Source organism: Crinia signifera, chromosome 1 (assembly GCF_055691185.1).
Source record: "Crinia signifera chromosome 1, ASM5569118v1, whole genome shotgun sequence".
NCBI classification, from domain to species: domain Eukaryota; kingdom Metazoa; phylum Chordata; class Amphibia; order Anura; family Myobatrachidae; genus Crinia; species Crinia signifera.
The window spans coordinates 202,181,355-202,198,921 of record NC_139217.1 but is presented as its reverse complement, the minus strand read 5'-3'; the positions used below and the strand labels follow the sequence as shown (position 1 = coordinate 202,198,921).

Here is a 17,567-nt window from a genome sequence, read left to right as displayed (position 1 = left end):
TGTTACACAGCAATCCTAATTTAATTCCTTGTATACGCAAGTATACCTGGCCAATAAAGCTGATTCTGAGTCTGATTCAATTTCAATCTGCCAGTCCCTCCATTGGTTGCCTGTATTTTACCGTATTCAATATAAAATACTTCTACTCACTCACATATAAAGCTATTAACCATACTGCACCAGCTTATATCTCTTTACTTATCACAATATATCTCCCATCTCGACCACTCCGCTCTGCACAAGATCTGCGTCTCTCTTCTGCACGGACCACGAGCTCCATTCACTATTACAGGACTTTCATTGGGCTGCTCCCATCATATGGAATACCCTTCCACGCACAATAAGACTCTCCGCTAGCCTCCAAACTTTCAAGTGTTCCCTGAAAACTCACCTCTTCAGGCAAGCCTATCATATTTAAGTTCTACAGACATAACACTCTGAGGCACTTATGTATTATATAGCTTCCCTTCTGGACTTGTAACTTGTTGGGACAGCTATGCTATTACTGATGCCTGTCCTTGTGTTTCCCTCCTCTATCCCTATAGATTGTAAGCTTGCAGCAGGGCCCTCCTACCTCCAACTACGTCTGTTACCCAGTTTGCTTTATCACTGTCTACAATTGTAAAGCGCAACGGAATCTGCTGCGCTATATGAGAAACTGTTAATAAATAAATAAATAAATAAATAATAAATGTGTACAGATTTAAATGGATTTCCACATAGAATAAATAGCAGTTAAATATTTAAAGCACAGGATGGCTTGAGGTACTTTAACTCAATTAAATTTTTACTTTTGTATTGTAGCTGAAGGAGCACAGATGCGCTGGATACAAATGATCTAGACAACTTCTCTTTTTAGCTCGAGGCCCTTTCTGCTCATAAGCAATTCACTATACTTGCACAACAACTGGTCACAAGTCAGCTAGAAATAATATCTTATTATCATATTATGAACCCCAGTGGCAAAAAGTAGAAATTACAATGTGTAAGCAATAAGAGCAAGATGTATTGCTCACCTGTTCCAGACTCTGTATAAAACGCAATTAAAGTTTAATTGCGTTTAATACAGAGTCCTCTCAGAACCCAAATTCAAGCCAGGTCAGTGCATCTTATGCTGCTTTCAGACCGCATATCTGGCTTTGACCCTGTATTTGGAAACGTTTCCAAAAACGGGTCTGCCAGATAAAACCCCTTTCACACCGCAGCACTTAAACGGTATATTACCGTTTAAGTGCCGATTTTTTGACACTGGCAGACCCGTTTTTGGAAACTTTCCAAATACAGGGTCAAAGCCAGTGCAGCCTTCAGCCCTCCCCTCCGTGCAGCTCCCCCCCCCTCGCGCGTGTCGACCGAGAGCGTGTCGACGCCCCCCGCGCATGTCGACGCCCCCGTGCATGTCGACGCCCCCGCGTGTCGGCGCCCCCCCCCCCGTGTCGACTTACACCGTGCCGGTACCTCCGTTGTGGATCCCGGCACTGCAGCTCAGTATGCTCGGAAAGCACTTATGAAAAAAGTGTCTTCCAGAAAATGGCTGCCCCATAGGAAACCCAGTTTAAAAAAACTGTCTTTCGTATGGGGGCAGCCATTTTTTGAAAGACACTTTTTTCATAAGTGCTTTCCGAGCATACTGAGCTGCAGTGCCGGGAACCACAACGGAGATACCGGCACGGGGTAAGTCGACACGGGGGGGCCGACACGCGGGGGGGCGTCGACACGCGCGGGGGGCGTCGACACGCGCGCGGGGGGGGCTAAAGTGCTGTGAATACTTAATGAGCGCTCATTAAGTATTCACTGTGCTGAATTTAGGACCCAGCTCATTGGCTGGGTCCTAAATACCGTTTCAGAACCGATTTTGAGCCTAAAATACCGGTTCTGAAACGGGTAGGACCCTGCATTTTAACCGGTTAGAAAAAACGTTTTTTTCTAACCGGTTAAGTGGTCCTGCACCTTTCAGACCGCACACATTACCGTTTAAAAACGGTAAAAAAACGGCAATATACCGTTTTAACAGTGCGGTCTGAAAGGGGCATAAGTAATCAATCTTCTTAGAATTAAAATCTAACGTCGTATACTTTTTGCATAACCAATTTCTTAAGATGGGAACACACTGGAATGATGTCGGGCTGATGATTGTTTCATTCTTCATTAACATCGCTCCAGTGTGTATACACAATCCTCTAAAGCAGGCTTTCCCAACCACGGTCCTCAAGGCACACCAACAGTGCAGGTTTTAATGATATCCAGGCTTGAGCACAGGTGACTTAATTAGTACCTGAGTGATTCAAACCATCTGTGCTGAAGCCTGGATATCACTAAAACCTGCACTGTTGGTGTGCCTTGAGGACCGTGGTTGGGAATGCCTGCTCTAAAGTGTCAGTGCGTTTTTCGATGTCATCTATGGAGCCCTGACATGATTGAAGCGAAGTGTGGATTTCAGCAGCTACTTCATCTTTAAATTGTGTTAGCAGAATTTTCAGTGTACCGATTGTTAAAGCTTCATTATCTGCAATCCCTGTCGTGTTAGAGGACCTGAGCGAGGGAGGCATGGGGAGGTGGAGGGGGGTCTGAACCCGAGGTGGATTTAGTGGCCCCATGAGTATTGGTACACTGGGGTAATGGTTTGAAGAAAGCTACCTGTAAGAGATTTTGTGGACTTTATTCTTCATCTTAGACATAGCGAAATGAGAGCAAAGCAAATAAAATACTATAAGAAACTGAAAATAGTTTGTGAGGGTTCCAATCGAGCTATCACAAAAATACTTCTATGTAAATAAATAGGCCTATGCACAGTCAGGATATTAATTTCGGTTGCAGGGTGGTGATAAGGGGACCATCACGTTAAACAGCTGCACATGCTGACTGGCAAAAAAATTTCCTGAGATTTATGGGGTCCAAGCAGCCTCCCGAATGTATGGGTGCAGAGATTGTGCAACAGCAAGAGTTTAATGCAGACTGCACACTGTAATGAAGCAGCTCCACTAAGGAGAATGCTGGCTGGGAGGATCCAATATGGCTGCCTCAGGCCTTCCAGGGAGAAGGGGAGACAAGGCTGCCAGTGAAAGATGCCCCCTTTGTAAACCCTGAGAAGAGGGTAGGTGACCACTGAGAGCCTGGATGAGGGGTCCGCTTACCTCCACCCACTTTTCAGTGTCTCTGAGCAGCTCAGACGTGCCGCAATTAGCCACGAACTGAGTCCTGAAGCTCAGGAGTTGGCCGCAGTGAGTAACTGAGGCCCAAGGCTTGACACAAGGGGAAGACTGCACCATCCCCCAGCTCCGCAGCTCACTCCTCAACAATCCGAACAGTGAAGGGAGTCTGGTAAGGGCAGCCGCTGGTCCCTATCCAGCGTAAAACTGCCTTTAAAGATTATAGATATAGGAGCTCACTAGAAGCACTGCCTCTCTCCTTCCCAGCTAAGTCATGTTCCCCCATTTACACATGATCTTGACTGACGTGCATTTGATCCGATGTCAGAATGAATGCACGTTAGAAGTGGCATAACTTTAGAGGGTGCAGGGGATGCAGCTGCTATGCGGACCAGTGGGTTGAGGGGCCACAAGGCAATCCCTTGCACCCTCTACATTTTTTTATTTTAATTATATTTTAATTGTATAATTGCTCCTGTAGGCTGAGTTGGAGGACAGCAGTTTACTTACTGTGGTGGATTGGGGGTTGAGAAGGAAGTGGTGCTGGTGGTCCACGTCTGATCAACGCGCACTGATTGCACTGCTGGCACCCCTACTGCAGGCACCTGACAGAGTGCTTCGGCAGGTCAGTTTGCAGGGAACTTGGCACGAGATGAGAGCCGGTCCTGGGGTGTTGGAAGCTGCAGTGGGAGCAAGTTGGGCAAGATACCATACTCCCTGGCTTACCTCTGCAACCACTGCCCCAGTTCTTTTGAATGGACTCTGTCATCTCAATTTTGAGCTCACCTTCCACATCAAGCCAATTTCATTTTACATTTTTTTTCCAGGGCCACTATTAATTCCTAATTAATTCCCAGTCATTGTTGGGTCCGGCCTGTCCATCTCTCTCTCTATATACCCCCTCCCGTCAGTCCATTAATGTCCTCTCCCATCCACTGTTTATCCATGCCCTACCATCCAACAATCTATGACCTCATGTGTGTCAATCTGATCGTCAATGCCGCAAATATCTGTCTATGCCCCATATTGTGCTCTGTCCATCCATCTATCTGCCCATGCCTCCATCCATTCATGCCCCCCCATCTGTTCGTCTATGCCTCCATCCCCATCCTGTGCTGTAATCAAGTAATGACGCTCCTTCTCCCTCTCTCTCTTTTTCCTCTATTTCTATCAACGTGACTCTTTCTCTCATTTCCTCTTTTTCCCTCTCTTTTTCTTTCGAAATCACTCCTCTCTTTCTGTCTCCTGCCCCTAAGGGGCATTATAGTGACATAGGTGGGGGCCATTTCAAAAATATGTTTATGGGGCCCACAAAGTTCTAGTCACACCCCTGCTTATCGCTCAAGTGTGTACAAAGCTTAAAAGAACACACTTTTTTATTCCAAAGGTATCTCATGATGGACTGAAGATATGAATCAATGTTTTCAGAACAGGTGATTGATACGCAGACTACTGCTACTCTCAGGGTTGTCTGGGTCCTTTTGTTGTACAAACTGCTACTGAGCGGGTAAATTTACTTAGATGCCAGTTCTATTGAAGATGAGATATTGTTCATAGCAACATCTATGGGCAACTATTAGGTAGAATCTGATTGTCTGCTATGGGCATCATCCCATCTAAAATAGAACTTCTATCTTATCTATTTATCTATCTGCCCTCCCTTCCCCCCTGACATGTTCATAGGCGTAACTTTAATAAAGGTTCTAAAAATGAAAAGATGTGATGTTGTCCATAGCAACTAATCAGATTATGTCTGTCATTTTCTAGGATGCAATAGAAAAATGATAGAATCTGATTGGTCTAGCTGCTCTTCCGGCAATAAAAACTCTGTCTCATATTGTAGCCCTTTTTTTTAAGTCACACCGCATGAAGGGCCTAATACAGCATGGATTGCTAATTAGATAATTAGGAAAAAGAGCTATTATTGAATGACTGTGCCTGTATAACATTCGCTTTGCCTGTTATAGGTTCCTGTCAAGGTATACCCATCTCTAGTCTAGGTGAAAAACATTTGCACAGACTGTCACTATATCATTCTTAAATACTGACACTAATAGTTGCCTGGATGTCACATTAGCAATGGCTATACCACACACAGCCTGGCAGCCATTGATGATTATGATGATGATGATTACCATGTATGGCTGTGTGTGGTACAAATTTTGTACCACATATAGCCATACATGGTAATCATCATCAATGGCTGCCAGGCTGTGTACTGTACTAGCAGGATGTACAGCATATAAACCATTTCTGGGGGTACAGTGTGTATAACAATTATATGATTTCCTTCCTTTCAAATCAGAGGGGTAACGCTGGCATATCTAAATATATTTTGGTGTAAAAGGTAAAAAAGTTCCCTGACCCCTGGTGCAGGTGTATGGGCTCCTTAACTCTCCCAATCCTCCCTTGAACTACATCTGACATTCACGGCCTCATTGCCACAAGGATCTGTAAAGCTGGATACAAACTTTAGGTAGTGGTTTTGGGTTCCTGCGCACTGTCCCCGGTCTGTCGGGGCTAGCTGCTGCACTTTCCGTATGACCGATCCGGTTTGGGTTATGCAGTATGGTAGATTTTAGTGTAGTGCTCTGCCCCTTTGTGCAATGTGGAGTAATGCAAAAGATAGACAGATGTGGGTGTATAGATAGCTTTTACTATAACAGTGCAATCTTACAAAGGTTTTTAAATAACAGTGATGGGTACAAAACAGGTAGTTACACATACATTAATGGCAAAAGACAGGATTAAACAAATAATAGATTACGCTGGGTCTGTTTTGGGGGGTATAGTTTTGGGGTGCACTACCTGCACCCCTGGTAGTGGTGGGTGTGGGGTTCATGGTACCGTAATATTTGTCCTTACAGGCTAACTACCGGCCCCAGCTGGCCATCCCTGGTATTCAGGAAGTTATGATTTTTCATCTGGAGGCTCTTTTGCATGGCCGCTGTCCTCCATGACTTCCTCCAGTGCCTTTGGTCTTCAGCAGCTCCTCATTGTTTCTCCACCATAGTTGAGCTGACAGTCACTGGCTCGCACTGACTAATATTGGCTGACACAAAGTGGCAGTGTAATGATGCATTGAGCTACAATTGGCTTACTGTGGCAATCCTGAATTTTTACACTACACAGCTGCTTAATCAGAGGCTGTGTCAGTGCATAGGATGCTAGTTTCAATTTCCCAACCCACACAGAAGCCAAAATGGTGGAAATAATGAAAATGCTAGTGAGCGAGAGGCCGCAGCCACATTAGCAATTTCTGCAGAAACAGATACAGATGCAACAGCAGCAAGAATTGTGGCATGAACCTATACTGCTACAATGTCAGCAATGACAAACAGATCATATTTTCATTTTCTGAAGCTTAAACTTCAGAAAATGGCAGATGAAAAAGCCTACTTTGCCACATCCAAGAAAACAGAAAAAAGGGTGAAATGACACAGGAAGTCTGGGTGGAGAAGCTGATGTCATACTTGTCCAGTGAGGCCCAGCGGGTATATATGGACTTTAAGGAGAAGTAGGTCTTGTGTACTCAACTTTAAAGACAGAGATACTGGCTTGTGTATCCACTCCGACCTCAACTGGTTGCCCTTAACAAAATTCTTAGGAAGTCGTTAAAACTGAACCAAGACTTGCCCTATTGGATGGGAGAGCTGCTGGCAATTGGCCACTGCATCAGGGTCTTCAAAAGTGGTTGATGCAGGCAGACTCAAAAACCAAGAGGAAATTGAAAGAGTTGTGAAACATCTAATAGTGCCCCAAGTACATTCCTCACTGATTCTAAAAACAGCACATACCCAGGTTTTATTTATTTATTATTATGTATTTATTAAGTTTCTCATTTAGCGCATACATATTCCGCAGAGCTTTACAGAGAATATTTAAACATTCACATCAGTCCCTACCCCAGTGGAGCTTACAAGCTACCACATGTACATGCACACACATTCATTCTAGGGATAATTTGTTGGGAGCCAATTAGCCTACCAGTATTTTTTTTTCTGGGAGGAAACTGGAGTACCCGGAGGAAACCCACGCAAGTACGGGGAGAATATACAAACTCTGCACAGTTAGAGCCATGGTGGGAATCTAACCCATGAACTCAGTGCTATGAGGCAGTAATGCTAACCATTACACCTTCCGTACTGCCCAATTGGCCATGGGTACACATAGCTGCGAAAAAGTATTTCCAAGCTTGCCAGAGATCCTGCCCTAACTTGACCACATGCTAGCCGGAGGTTGGTTCACTTGAATGCTTACCAATAAAGTTACGCCATTCATGCACAGGCTAATGAGGAATATGTGTCAACTACTAGGGGTAAAATAGATAGACTAGTGGAGGGACAAGCCATTTTGAATTACTGTATAGGAGCCAATCCCAGGGCATGCTGAATATGCTTAAAGAGGGATGGGAACAACAGAGGCCCTAGAGAACCAAACATGTTATAAATTGATTCTGAAATTTATGAGATGTTGAAGAAGATAAGCCTTTTGGTACTCCAACATGTAGAAGAAGCATAAGATCGTCAGAAGAAAAATTATTCAACAATTGCAATAACTCTGTCTTGGGGATAAGGTCTTGGTTCTAGTACTGATCCAAGAGAGTAAACTGTTCACTCATTGGCAGGAGTTTTATACAGTGGTGGAGGCAGTTGACCCTGTGAACTATAAGGTCTGGCAGGCTGGCAGGAGGAAGGAAGAACAGATATATCATGTTAATCTCTTGAAGCCTTTTCATGATGAGGAATCAGTGCCAGGGTTATTGAGTACAGTAGTCCTTGGTTATCGTAGAACCTACCTTGTCCACAGAGTAAAAGCTGCAGGTGGAAGAGATGGTACAACAAAACAATAAATGTGTTCCTTTACCTACCAGGGTGCACAGCTTTGACTGAACATGATATAATCATGCTTCCTAGTGTAGTGTTTAAAAAAAAAGCCCTACCGGATCCCCGATGCCAGATTAAGTGTCGGCAGCAAATATTTAACCCAAAGGGCTACATGCAGATTCCTCCTATGTCTGCAGTCAATGAAAAGACAGCTTTTGAATGATTTTTTCATTACAAGGTCCTACCCTTTGGTTTCCATTGAGCACCAGACACTTTCCAAAGGGTGATGAACAAGGTACAGAAATCCCATGAATGCTATTGACCTGATCGCACGGCAGTGAATTAGCAGTGCTGTGCAATCACCGTGCAAATAGTCCTTCAACCCATATGCTTTATTAGCATGTGATTCTGTAGAGTCAATTTCTATTGAATATAGGATGTTGCCCATAGCATGTCAGGGAGATTGTTAAGGCGACACCTAGAAGCGCGGACATGTACTGCAACATCAGGTGTTTCATAAAATGACTTACATCCAAATGCAGATGAGCCCCAAAAAATTAGTGACATCTATTGTACTTGTTGAAAAAAAAGACACTGAAATGTGTCAGGGCCTGTTCATGTGTTGTGTTTTGCACGTGGTTCCATGCAAGGGGCCACGAGAAACCTTATACTGTATAAAATGCATGTAGTCATAGGGATCATTGGGGCAGATGTATTAAGCCTGGTGAAGAGATAAAGTGGAGAAAAAGTGGAGATAAATGAAAGGAGATAACACACCAGCCAATCAACTGCATTTGAAAATGACAGTTGGGCGTTGATTGGCTGGTGCACTATCTCCCTTAATTTTATCTCCACTTTTTCTCTTCACCAGGCTTAATACATCTGCCCCATTGTGCTTTATAACCAATGCAGGGAAATGCCATGGATGATCCCATGTGAATGTATATACCGTCTTTCCCCGATAATTAGACCTACCCCGATAATAAGCCCTACCCCAGATTTTGGACGCTGGTCCAAAATAAGCCCTCCCCCGAAATTAAGCCCTATCAAATTTCCCATTTATTTTTTGGTACCGGTATTTTGTACCGTAGGTGTACGGTAGGCCCCGCTCAGCCCCGCTGACCCCCGCTGCCCTCCGCTCACCTCCTCTCACGCCTGCAACACCGCAGCTCCCGTTCCCAGGGATGCATTGCGGTAGGCGCGGCGTGACGTCACGCCGCGCACATCACGCTGCGCACATCACCTCTCAGCTCAACGCCGCTCAGCACACACAGCGCCGGCAGGTCCTTTATCCATTACACAAACAGGTACAATGGATGACTGTAATTGTGGACTGGGGCATTTTTATAAAGGCGCAGTGGGGCATTTTTTTAAAGGCACAGTGGGGCATGTTTTAATGGACCTGTCAAGGTCTATTAAAATAAGCCCTCCCCCGAAAATAAGACCTATGGTCTTTTTTGGGTGAAAAAAAAAATAAGACAGTGTCTTATTATCGGGGAAACACGGTAGCTCTGTGGGTTACGTGAAATCAGGGATATTTCTAGACTCTTCGGGGATACAGGGAAATCCCTACTATTTCAGGGAGTCTCCTGCAAAATGCAGGAGCGTAGGCAAATATGTAGTTACTGCAAAACGTTGCACATTTGCAGGAGCACTTTCAAGTGTGCATATAATGTATGGCTCTGCAAGAGTTGGGAGGGTTCTATGATGTGTGAAAACGCAGATCAGTACGCAGATACAAATAGGGTTTTAGCTTTGTGAGTGCACATTTTAAGGTTTGCGAATGTAAACCACGTGTGCATGTTCACAGGTGAGATAATTACTAAATTAAGCCCTTAGTTCGTAGACCCCCTTATCTTCAACTGTGCTCAATCCACAACTGGAACATGCGGCAAAGCTTTCTGCAGCTGCAATCCTGTGCCACAATAGACTTTAAATAGGTGGTAACCAGGGCTGGAGTGGACCAGAGGGGAAACCCCTCTATTAGGGATGGCCATCATTGTGGTTGCCACCGATGGCAATATTACAAACAGTCATCGATGGCAGCATAATACCTAATGAATGACTATCAATGGACTAGGAATCATATAGAACTGGGGGATGATTTGTTCACTAACAGGCCTATACTTAGGACACGCAGGCATGTACTGAGGCTCGAGGAAAATAAATTCCGTACTGAATTAAGAAGAGGATTCTTCACCATTAGAGCAGTAAAATTCTGGAACAACAGTTAATGAATTTAAATCAAAACTGGATGCATTTTTGGCCACTAAGGGAATCCTATAGATATGACTTACTCAAGTCAGTAGTTTCAAGTCAGATAGGTTGAACTCGATGGACTAACGTCTTTTTTTAGCCTTATTTACTATGTTAATGTTTTTGAATATTGATCATCACCTCTTTTCTTTGATTGACTGGCCCATGGACCAATCAGAACGTGGATGCGTGGCTTCACGAGTGTCAAGAGTGGAGCTAAGCTCCGTGTCCCTGCACCTTCGGGAGAAAGAAAAAAAACGACTTGGTTATGCTTTGCCATCGATTGAGAGAGAACATCTGGTTCTTCTCCATTGATGTAAAATAACTATAAAATATTATAATTTATCGATGGTCGATGGCCATCCCAAGACTTTATGCTAGTCCACTTGAATCAGAGGTGGAACTACCATTGATGTAGCACGTGTATTGCATCGGGGTCCCTAGTGTCTAAGGGGCCCACTGCTACTCAGACCAGCAATGAATTTCCCCACGATCAGCGGAGGGGGCCCAAAGTATATTTTTGCACCTTGGACCTGATTCAGACCTGTAGGCTGCAAATATGTAAATGTCAACTACCCTTAATGGCTCAGTTTGACACTGGTGATAACATTGGCACTTTTTTTATCAGATGAATTCTGCTACGACTTTTGCGTTTGACATTGAAAGGGACCACTTCCCAACTGTATGTGTGTACATGTATGTATGTATTTATCTATCTATGTAAAATCATCAAGCCAACAAGATTATTCAGTCATCACTGCTTCTACATACATGAGCTATTAGAATGACTCTGTGAGGAGTATGTCACGACTGCAGAACTACACACAATGAGGACGCCGTCTCCTAGCTGTAACACAATACCCTCGCGTAAGTAATGACTTTATATACGAGAAAAAGCAGGCGGAGCACTGAAGCTGGGAATGCTGGGCCGGAACCTGCCATAACTATGGCAACGACAGGACAGCTGACGATTAGCGAGCCACCATGTCAGTCACACCGGCCCCGCCTATCCTGCAGCTCTGTCCTCCCCACTCTTTCTCTCTCGTCCCTTCCTGACAGGAAGCCCCGCCCCCTGAAACCCTCGGATTGGTCAGATTCGAGGTGGTACATTCCGGTATCCCGGCACTGGGATCTGCAAGCGGAGTGATCCATTAAGGATAGAAGGGGGTTTGGGCCTAAGCTGGGGCTGTGGGGCCTTGCTGGATCTGTGCTTTCCTTCTCTTGTTGTACAGAACAGGGTGCTAGAACGAGAGGACGTAGTAGCGGAGGATGTGGCCGTAGGCGCCGGGAAGACGTCAGGAGGAAAGAAAGACGATCTGAGCACAGAGACATGGACAGTCAGGTACTGAAAGAGAAAGGCAGGTACCGAGTGGTGATAATAGAGACTGGGCGCAAGTAATTGAATATACACAGCACTGATATCCGTATTGAAATTGAGATTTAGACAGTTGCCACGTTAAAAGAAAAGGAAATAACGCCATTCAGTATAGACACTGAGAAACCGATATTGGTGCTGGAAATAATAGCTTACTGACAATGCCCTGTGACCCAGCCTAAACACAGGAATGCAAAGACATTGAGAGAGCTTGAGTTATGCTGTAAAGACAGACAGGAGAGCGTGGGTTATGCAGTGAGGCTGTCAGGCAGAGAATGTGTGGGTATTGTAATGCAGAAATAGTGAATGGAGTATGAGTTGGTCAGGTAAAGGGGGAGGGAGAAAGGCACATAGTTGGTCAGGTAAAGGAAAATAGAGAGTTGGTCAGGCAGAGAAGTGAGAGGAAGAGAGTGGGTCAGGCTGAGGGGGAGAGAGAGAGTGGGTCAGGCTGCGGGGGGGGAGAGAGAGTGTGGGTCAGGCTGCGGGGAGGAGAGAGAGTGGGTCAGGCTGCGGGGGGGAGAGAGAGTGGGTCAGGCTGAGGGGGAGAGAGAGAGAGTGGGTCAGGCTGAGGGGGAGAGAGAGTGAGTGGGTCAGGCTGAGGGGGAGAGAGAGTGAGTGGGTCAGGCTGAGGGGGAGAGAGAGTGAGTGGGTCAGGCTGAGGGGGAGAGAGAGTGAGTGGGTCAGGCTGAGGGGGAGAGAGAGTGAGTGGGTCAGGCTGAGGGGGAGAGAGAGTGAGTGGGTCAGGCTGAGGGGGAGAGAGAGTGAGTGGGTCAGGCTGAGGGGGAGAGAGAGTGAGTGGGTCAGGCTGAGGGGGGGAGAGAGTGAGTGGGTCAGGCTGAGGGGGGGAGAGAGAGAGTGGGTCAGGCTGAGGGGGGGAGAGAGAGAGTGGGTCAGGCTGAGGGACGGAGAGAGAGAGTGGGTCAGGCTGAGGGGGGGAGAGAGAGTGAGTGGGTCAGGCTGAGGGGGAGAGAGAGTGAGTGGGTCAGGCTGAGGGGGAGAGAGAGAGAGAGGGTCAGGCTGAGGGGGAGAGAGAGAGGGTCAGGCTGAGGGGGAGAGAGAGGGTCAGGCTGAGGGGGAGAGAGAGAGAGTGGGTCAGGCTGAGGGGGAGAGAGAGAGAGTGGGTCAGGCTGAGGGGGAGAGAGAGAGAGTGGGTCAGGCTGAGGGGGAGAGAGAGAGAGTGGGTCAGGCTGAGGGGGGGGAGAGAGAGAGTGGGTCAGGCTGAGGGGGGGAGAGAGAGAGAGTGGGTCAGGCTGAGGGGGAGAGAGAGAGAGTGGGTCAGGCTGAGGGGGAGAGAGAGAGAGTGGGTCAGGCTGAGGGGGAGAGAGAGAGAGTGGGTCAGGCTGAGGGGGAGAGAGAGAGTGGGTCAGGCTGAGGGGGAGAGAGAGTGAGTGGTTCAGGCTGAGGGGGAGAGAGAGAGTGGTTCAGGCTGATGGGGAGAGAGAGAGTGGTTCAGGCTGATGGGGAGAGAGAGAGTGGTTCAGGCTGATGGGGAGAGAGAGAGTGGGTCAGGCTGAGGGGGAGGGAGAGAGAGAGAGTGTGGGTCAGGCTGAGGGGGAGAGAGAGAGAGAGTGTGGGTCAGGCTGAGGGGGAGAGAGAGAGAGGGTCAGGCTGAGGGGGAGAGAGAGAGAGAGGGTCAGGCTGAGGGGGGGGGAGAGAGAGAGGGTCAGGCTGAGGGGGAGAGAGAGAGAGAGGGTCAGGCTGAGGGGGAGAGAGAGAGAGAGAGGGTCAGGCTGAGGGGGAGAGAGAGAGAGGGTCAGGCTGAGGGGGGAGAGAGAGTGGGTCAGGCTGAGGGGGGAGAGAGTGGGTCAGGCAGGGGAGGGTTGAGGGGGAGAGAGAGTGGGTCAGGCAGGGGAGGGTTGAGGGGGAGTGGGTCAGGCAGGGGAGGGTTGAGGGGGAGTGGGTCAGGCAGGGGAGGGTTGAGGGGGAGAGGGAGTGGGTCAGGCAGGGGAGGGTTGAGAGGGAGTGGGTCAGGCAGGGGAGGGTTGAGGGAGTGGGTCAGGCAGGGGAGGGTTGAGGGGGAGAGAGAGTGGGTCAGGCAGGGGAGGGTTGAGAGGGAGTGGGTCAGGCAGTGGAGGGTTGAGGGGGAGAGAGAGTGGGTCAGGCAGGGGAGGGTTGAGGGGGAGAGAGAGTGGGGCAGGCAGGGGAGGAGTGAGGGGGAAAGAAAGAGCGGGTCAGGCAGAGGAGGGTTAGAGGGAGTGGGTCAGGCAGATGAGGGCTAGAGAAAGAGCGGGTCAGGCAGGGAAGGGTTGAGGGGGAGAGAGAGAGAGTGGGTCAGGCAGAGGAGTGTTGAGGGGTAGAGAGGGAGAGAGAGTGGGTCAGGCAGAGGAGGGTTGAGGGGTAGAGGGAGAGAGAGTGGGTCAGGCAGAGGAGGGTTGAGGGGTAGAGAGAGAGAGAGTGGGTCAGGCAGAGGAGGGTTGAGGGGGGAGAGAGAGTGGGTCAGGCAGAGGAGGGTTGAGGGGGGAGAGAGTGGGTCAGGCAGAGGAGGGTTGAGGGGGGGAGAGAGTGGGTCAGGCAGGGGAGGGTTGAGGAGGAGAGAGTGAGTGGGTCAGGCAGAGGAGGACTGAGGGGGAGAGAGAGAGAGAGTGGGTTGGCAGGGATGTGAGTTGGTCAGGTAGAGGTGTGACACAGAGAAAGAGTTGATCGGGTAAGAGGAAGAATGAGATGGAGTTGGTTAGGAGGGGCAGGGATAGAGTTGGTCAGGATAGAAATAGAAGGGGTAAGTAAAGCAGGTGAGAAAGGAGTGGGTCATACAAAATAGGGAGAGATAAAAAGTGAAATTTACTAAATTGGGGTTCTATTTCACATGTTGCCATGGGTTCTATTTAGCATCTTCTAGAAGATCATAGATAGTGTCTGGTTACCCATAGCAACATCCCAATCTTAGTAATTTCCCCCAATCAGGTAGTAGAGGGTGGGAGAGTGAATTGGTTAGATTGAATAAACTATTTTAAGTCTGGCAGAAAAAAAGAGTAGATATTGAGTAGATTAGGCAGTAGAGTTTCAGAGGCAATGGGTTAAGGCCCCCATACATTAGGCCGACTTGTCTGAAAGACAAGTCGGACCTAATGTCCTCTGAGCTCTTCCGGCAGCTCCCCGGGAGAGCTCACTACGATTTGGCATTTTTCACATGGGATAAATTGCATGCGATTTATCCCATGTAAATTACCGGGGAGCTGCGGGGAGTCCGAGCTGGATGGGGTCCAGGGCGGGCAGGAGTCTCCACAGTTTCCGGCTGGATGGTCACTGCGGAGACCGTGCGGTCAGCGGCGGCAGTGTTTTGAAAACAATTCAAACTATAGGCTGGCCGCTGAGAGAGGATGCGCTCTCAACCAATCAGCGACCTCGTTGATGATTGGCTGGGAGCGCTCTCTCCCTCAGCCAATCAGCGGCAGGCCTATCGTTTGAATTGTTTTCAAAACACTGCCGCCGCTGACCAGCGCAGTGTTTCTGCAGAGCCGCCCCGGACCCTGCCGCCCACCCCGCCGCCCCACTACAGACTAGGTCCCAAGTCGGGTGGTTGGACGTGCAGCAGGTCCGACCACCCGACGCAGATCCAATGCGCACGGGACCGCGCATCGGATCTGAGGGGGCATCAAAACTAGACGATTTTGGTCCGATTTCGGCCAGATCCGACTGATCTGGCCGAAATCGGACCAAAATCGGCTAGTGTATGGGCAGCTTTAGGCAGGAGAGAGATAATTAAACATAATGAACATGTGAATGGGTCAGGCAGAGGGATAGATTGAATATGTCAGAAGAATAAGTTGGTAAGAAAAGGGAGAGTTTGATTTGGGTAAAAAAATTAGTGAGGGGGTCAGATAGACTAAATTTATTTCTTGGACAAGTAGAGTAAAGAGGCAGTTTGCCATAAAAATGTAGTTGGTCATATAGAAGAGAGAGAGAGTTTGTCAGTTAGGAGCAAGAGTTGGTCATGAGAGAGATATGAAGGAGAGTATGCGTTAATCAAGTGGTAGGAGAGAATGGTTTGGGGCAAGAGGGGATTAATTAGGCAGAAGAGAAAAGGAGTCAGCAGGTCAGGCAGGTAGAGAGGGAGATATTGGATAAAGGCAGTAGAGAAAATAAGTGGAGCTGGTATGTGTGTTATTAGTGGGCGGGCAAATGGACCTTGAATACTGGGATTGCAGGAGAAACAGCGCCTGTGCATCAGGCAGGAGAGAGTGGATTTGGGAAAGAGATTGTTCTGTATACATGTGCAGTCAGGTTAGATGTGCATGTGCTGCATCCACAGCTGAAATAAACTAATGCAGATCATTGGATGGCCACCTAAAGAAGGCTTGCAATGGTTAACAACCATTGAAAACTTGGAATCAAATGTAAAAACAATTTTCATTGAGTAAAGAACATTGATGGTTCCTAACCATTGGCTTCAGATGTTAATCCCTAGTAGTGATTTGGTTATTGTGATAAAAAAAACAACAACAATTGGTAAAGGGTAAACAAGATGGTAAGGCTCACAGCAGGGAGTAAGGTTAGAGAATCATTACCAAGAGCGGTATTAAGAATGAATGAAGTTGCAGAGATTGTACAGAGACACATTACCTGAGGTCAGATGGCAGTTTGAATTAAAAGTATAAAATATTTTTATTTTGAATAAAATAGCATGCAAAGGAGTAATTTGGTCTGTCAAGTGGCCCCTAGTGGTCAGAGGAGGTACTTCACCTCATAGAGGTGACAGTGGCGTAACTACAAATTTTGCGCCCCCCCTGCCAAAAAAATTCTAGCACCCCCCCCCCATACATGATGCTGACACATAGACATATAGCCACTGGCGCACACATGAAAGCTGACACAAATGCTGGCACTAGCACATGGACGTTGATAAGCAAACAGATGTTGACACAGACACAGATGCTGACACTTGGACATTGCTACATGGACAGAGGCTGATGACACACGTATAGACAGATACTAACACACTGCCTGACACGCAGACAGACAGACACACACACACTGGCAGACGCTGGTGCACAGAGTGAAACACGGTTTCTGACACACAGAATGACACAGACACATGGAAGCTGACACACAAATGCTGACGCAGATAGATACTGATGTAGACAGATGGGCGCTGACACAAATGCGGACACAGACACAAAGACAGATGCTGACCCATAGACACTGACAGATGCTGATACATACAAACACACAGACAGGTGATGACACATGGAAAGATGATGACACACAGACACATGCTGACACATGAGACAAACTCTGACACTTACCATTTTGCATGTACACAGGCTGGCCAAAGCTGCCAGAAATATCATTGACAGATGAGAAGAATGCAGGGGGGTCCCTGCGCTTGTGGGAAGACAGTCACCGGGTGCCTCAGCAAAGGGGGGGGGGGGATGTGCAGTGGGCGAGTAACACAGCCGCCAGGGAGGATCACCACCGTCAGGTGCCAGAGCGACGGGTGTTGGGCAGGGAGCGCAGGCACTGGATGTATGTGCGCGTGGGGGGCTGCAGCTTGTATAAACACAGCAGCTGCAAAAACGGAGCAGGAGTCGGACGGACTCAGGGGAGGGTAATGACAGGCGGCAGCCTGAGTGAGGCTGGAGGAGCACAGCTACGGGATGGGGTGGGAGTCAGGAGTTGAGGGAGTGGCATCTCAGGACTGCAGGTACACGGGGGCCCAGCTAAGTGTAAAACTGCAGTACCTAGTAGCTACTAGCACGTGGCGGGTCACAGTGGGAAGCAGTAGCAGCAGAGGTCCAGGACAGCACTAGGGACAGGCAAGTGGCCGGGCCCCTCCCACACTCCCAGTAATGCACTGCAGGCGGGCATCGGCAGTGTCATCAGGGGGTATGTGCAGGGGAGCAATGCGGCAGCATAGTAAGAGGGCCGGAGAGCAGGCACAGCCCCCACAGGGGATATTAAATAATGAGTTTGTTCAGCAAAGTCTTTGGTATTTTTTCACACATGCTCTATTTAACTTTAAAACCT

The 17,567-nt window shown here is 47.8% G+C and overlaps 1 protein-coding gene across 2 annotated transcripts in view; it reads left to right on the top strand.

The window, feature by feature from the left end:
- Nucleotides 1–11,221: 11,221 nt before the first annotated feature.
- The window catches only part of MLLT1 (MLLT1 super elongation complex subunit), a 40,630-nt gene continuing 34,284 nt past the window's right edge, over nt 11,222–17,567 (top strand). Inside the window, exon 1 of one of the 2 annotated variants that reach the window (XM_083179185.1) lies at nt 11,222–11,586. Coding sequence is in view for 1 of the 2 variants with exons in the window: in XM_083179184.1 (XP_083035310.1) it covers nt 11,559–11,570 (12 nt within the window). In the remaining variant the exon portion in view is untranslated. The remainder of the gene's footprint in view (nt 11,587–17,567) is intronic. The other variant, XM_083179184.1, reaches the window with a different exon arrangement.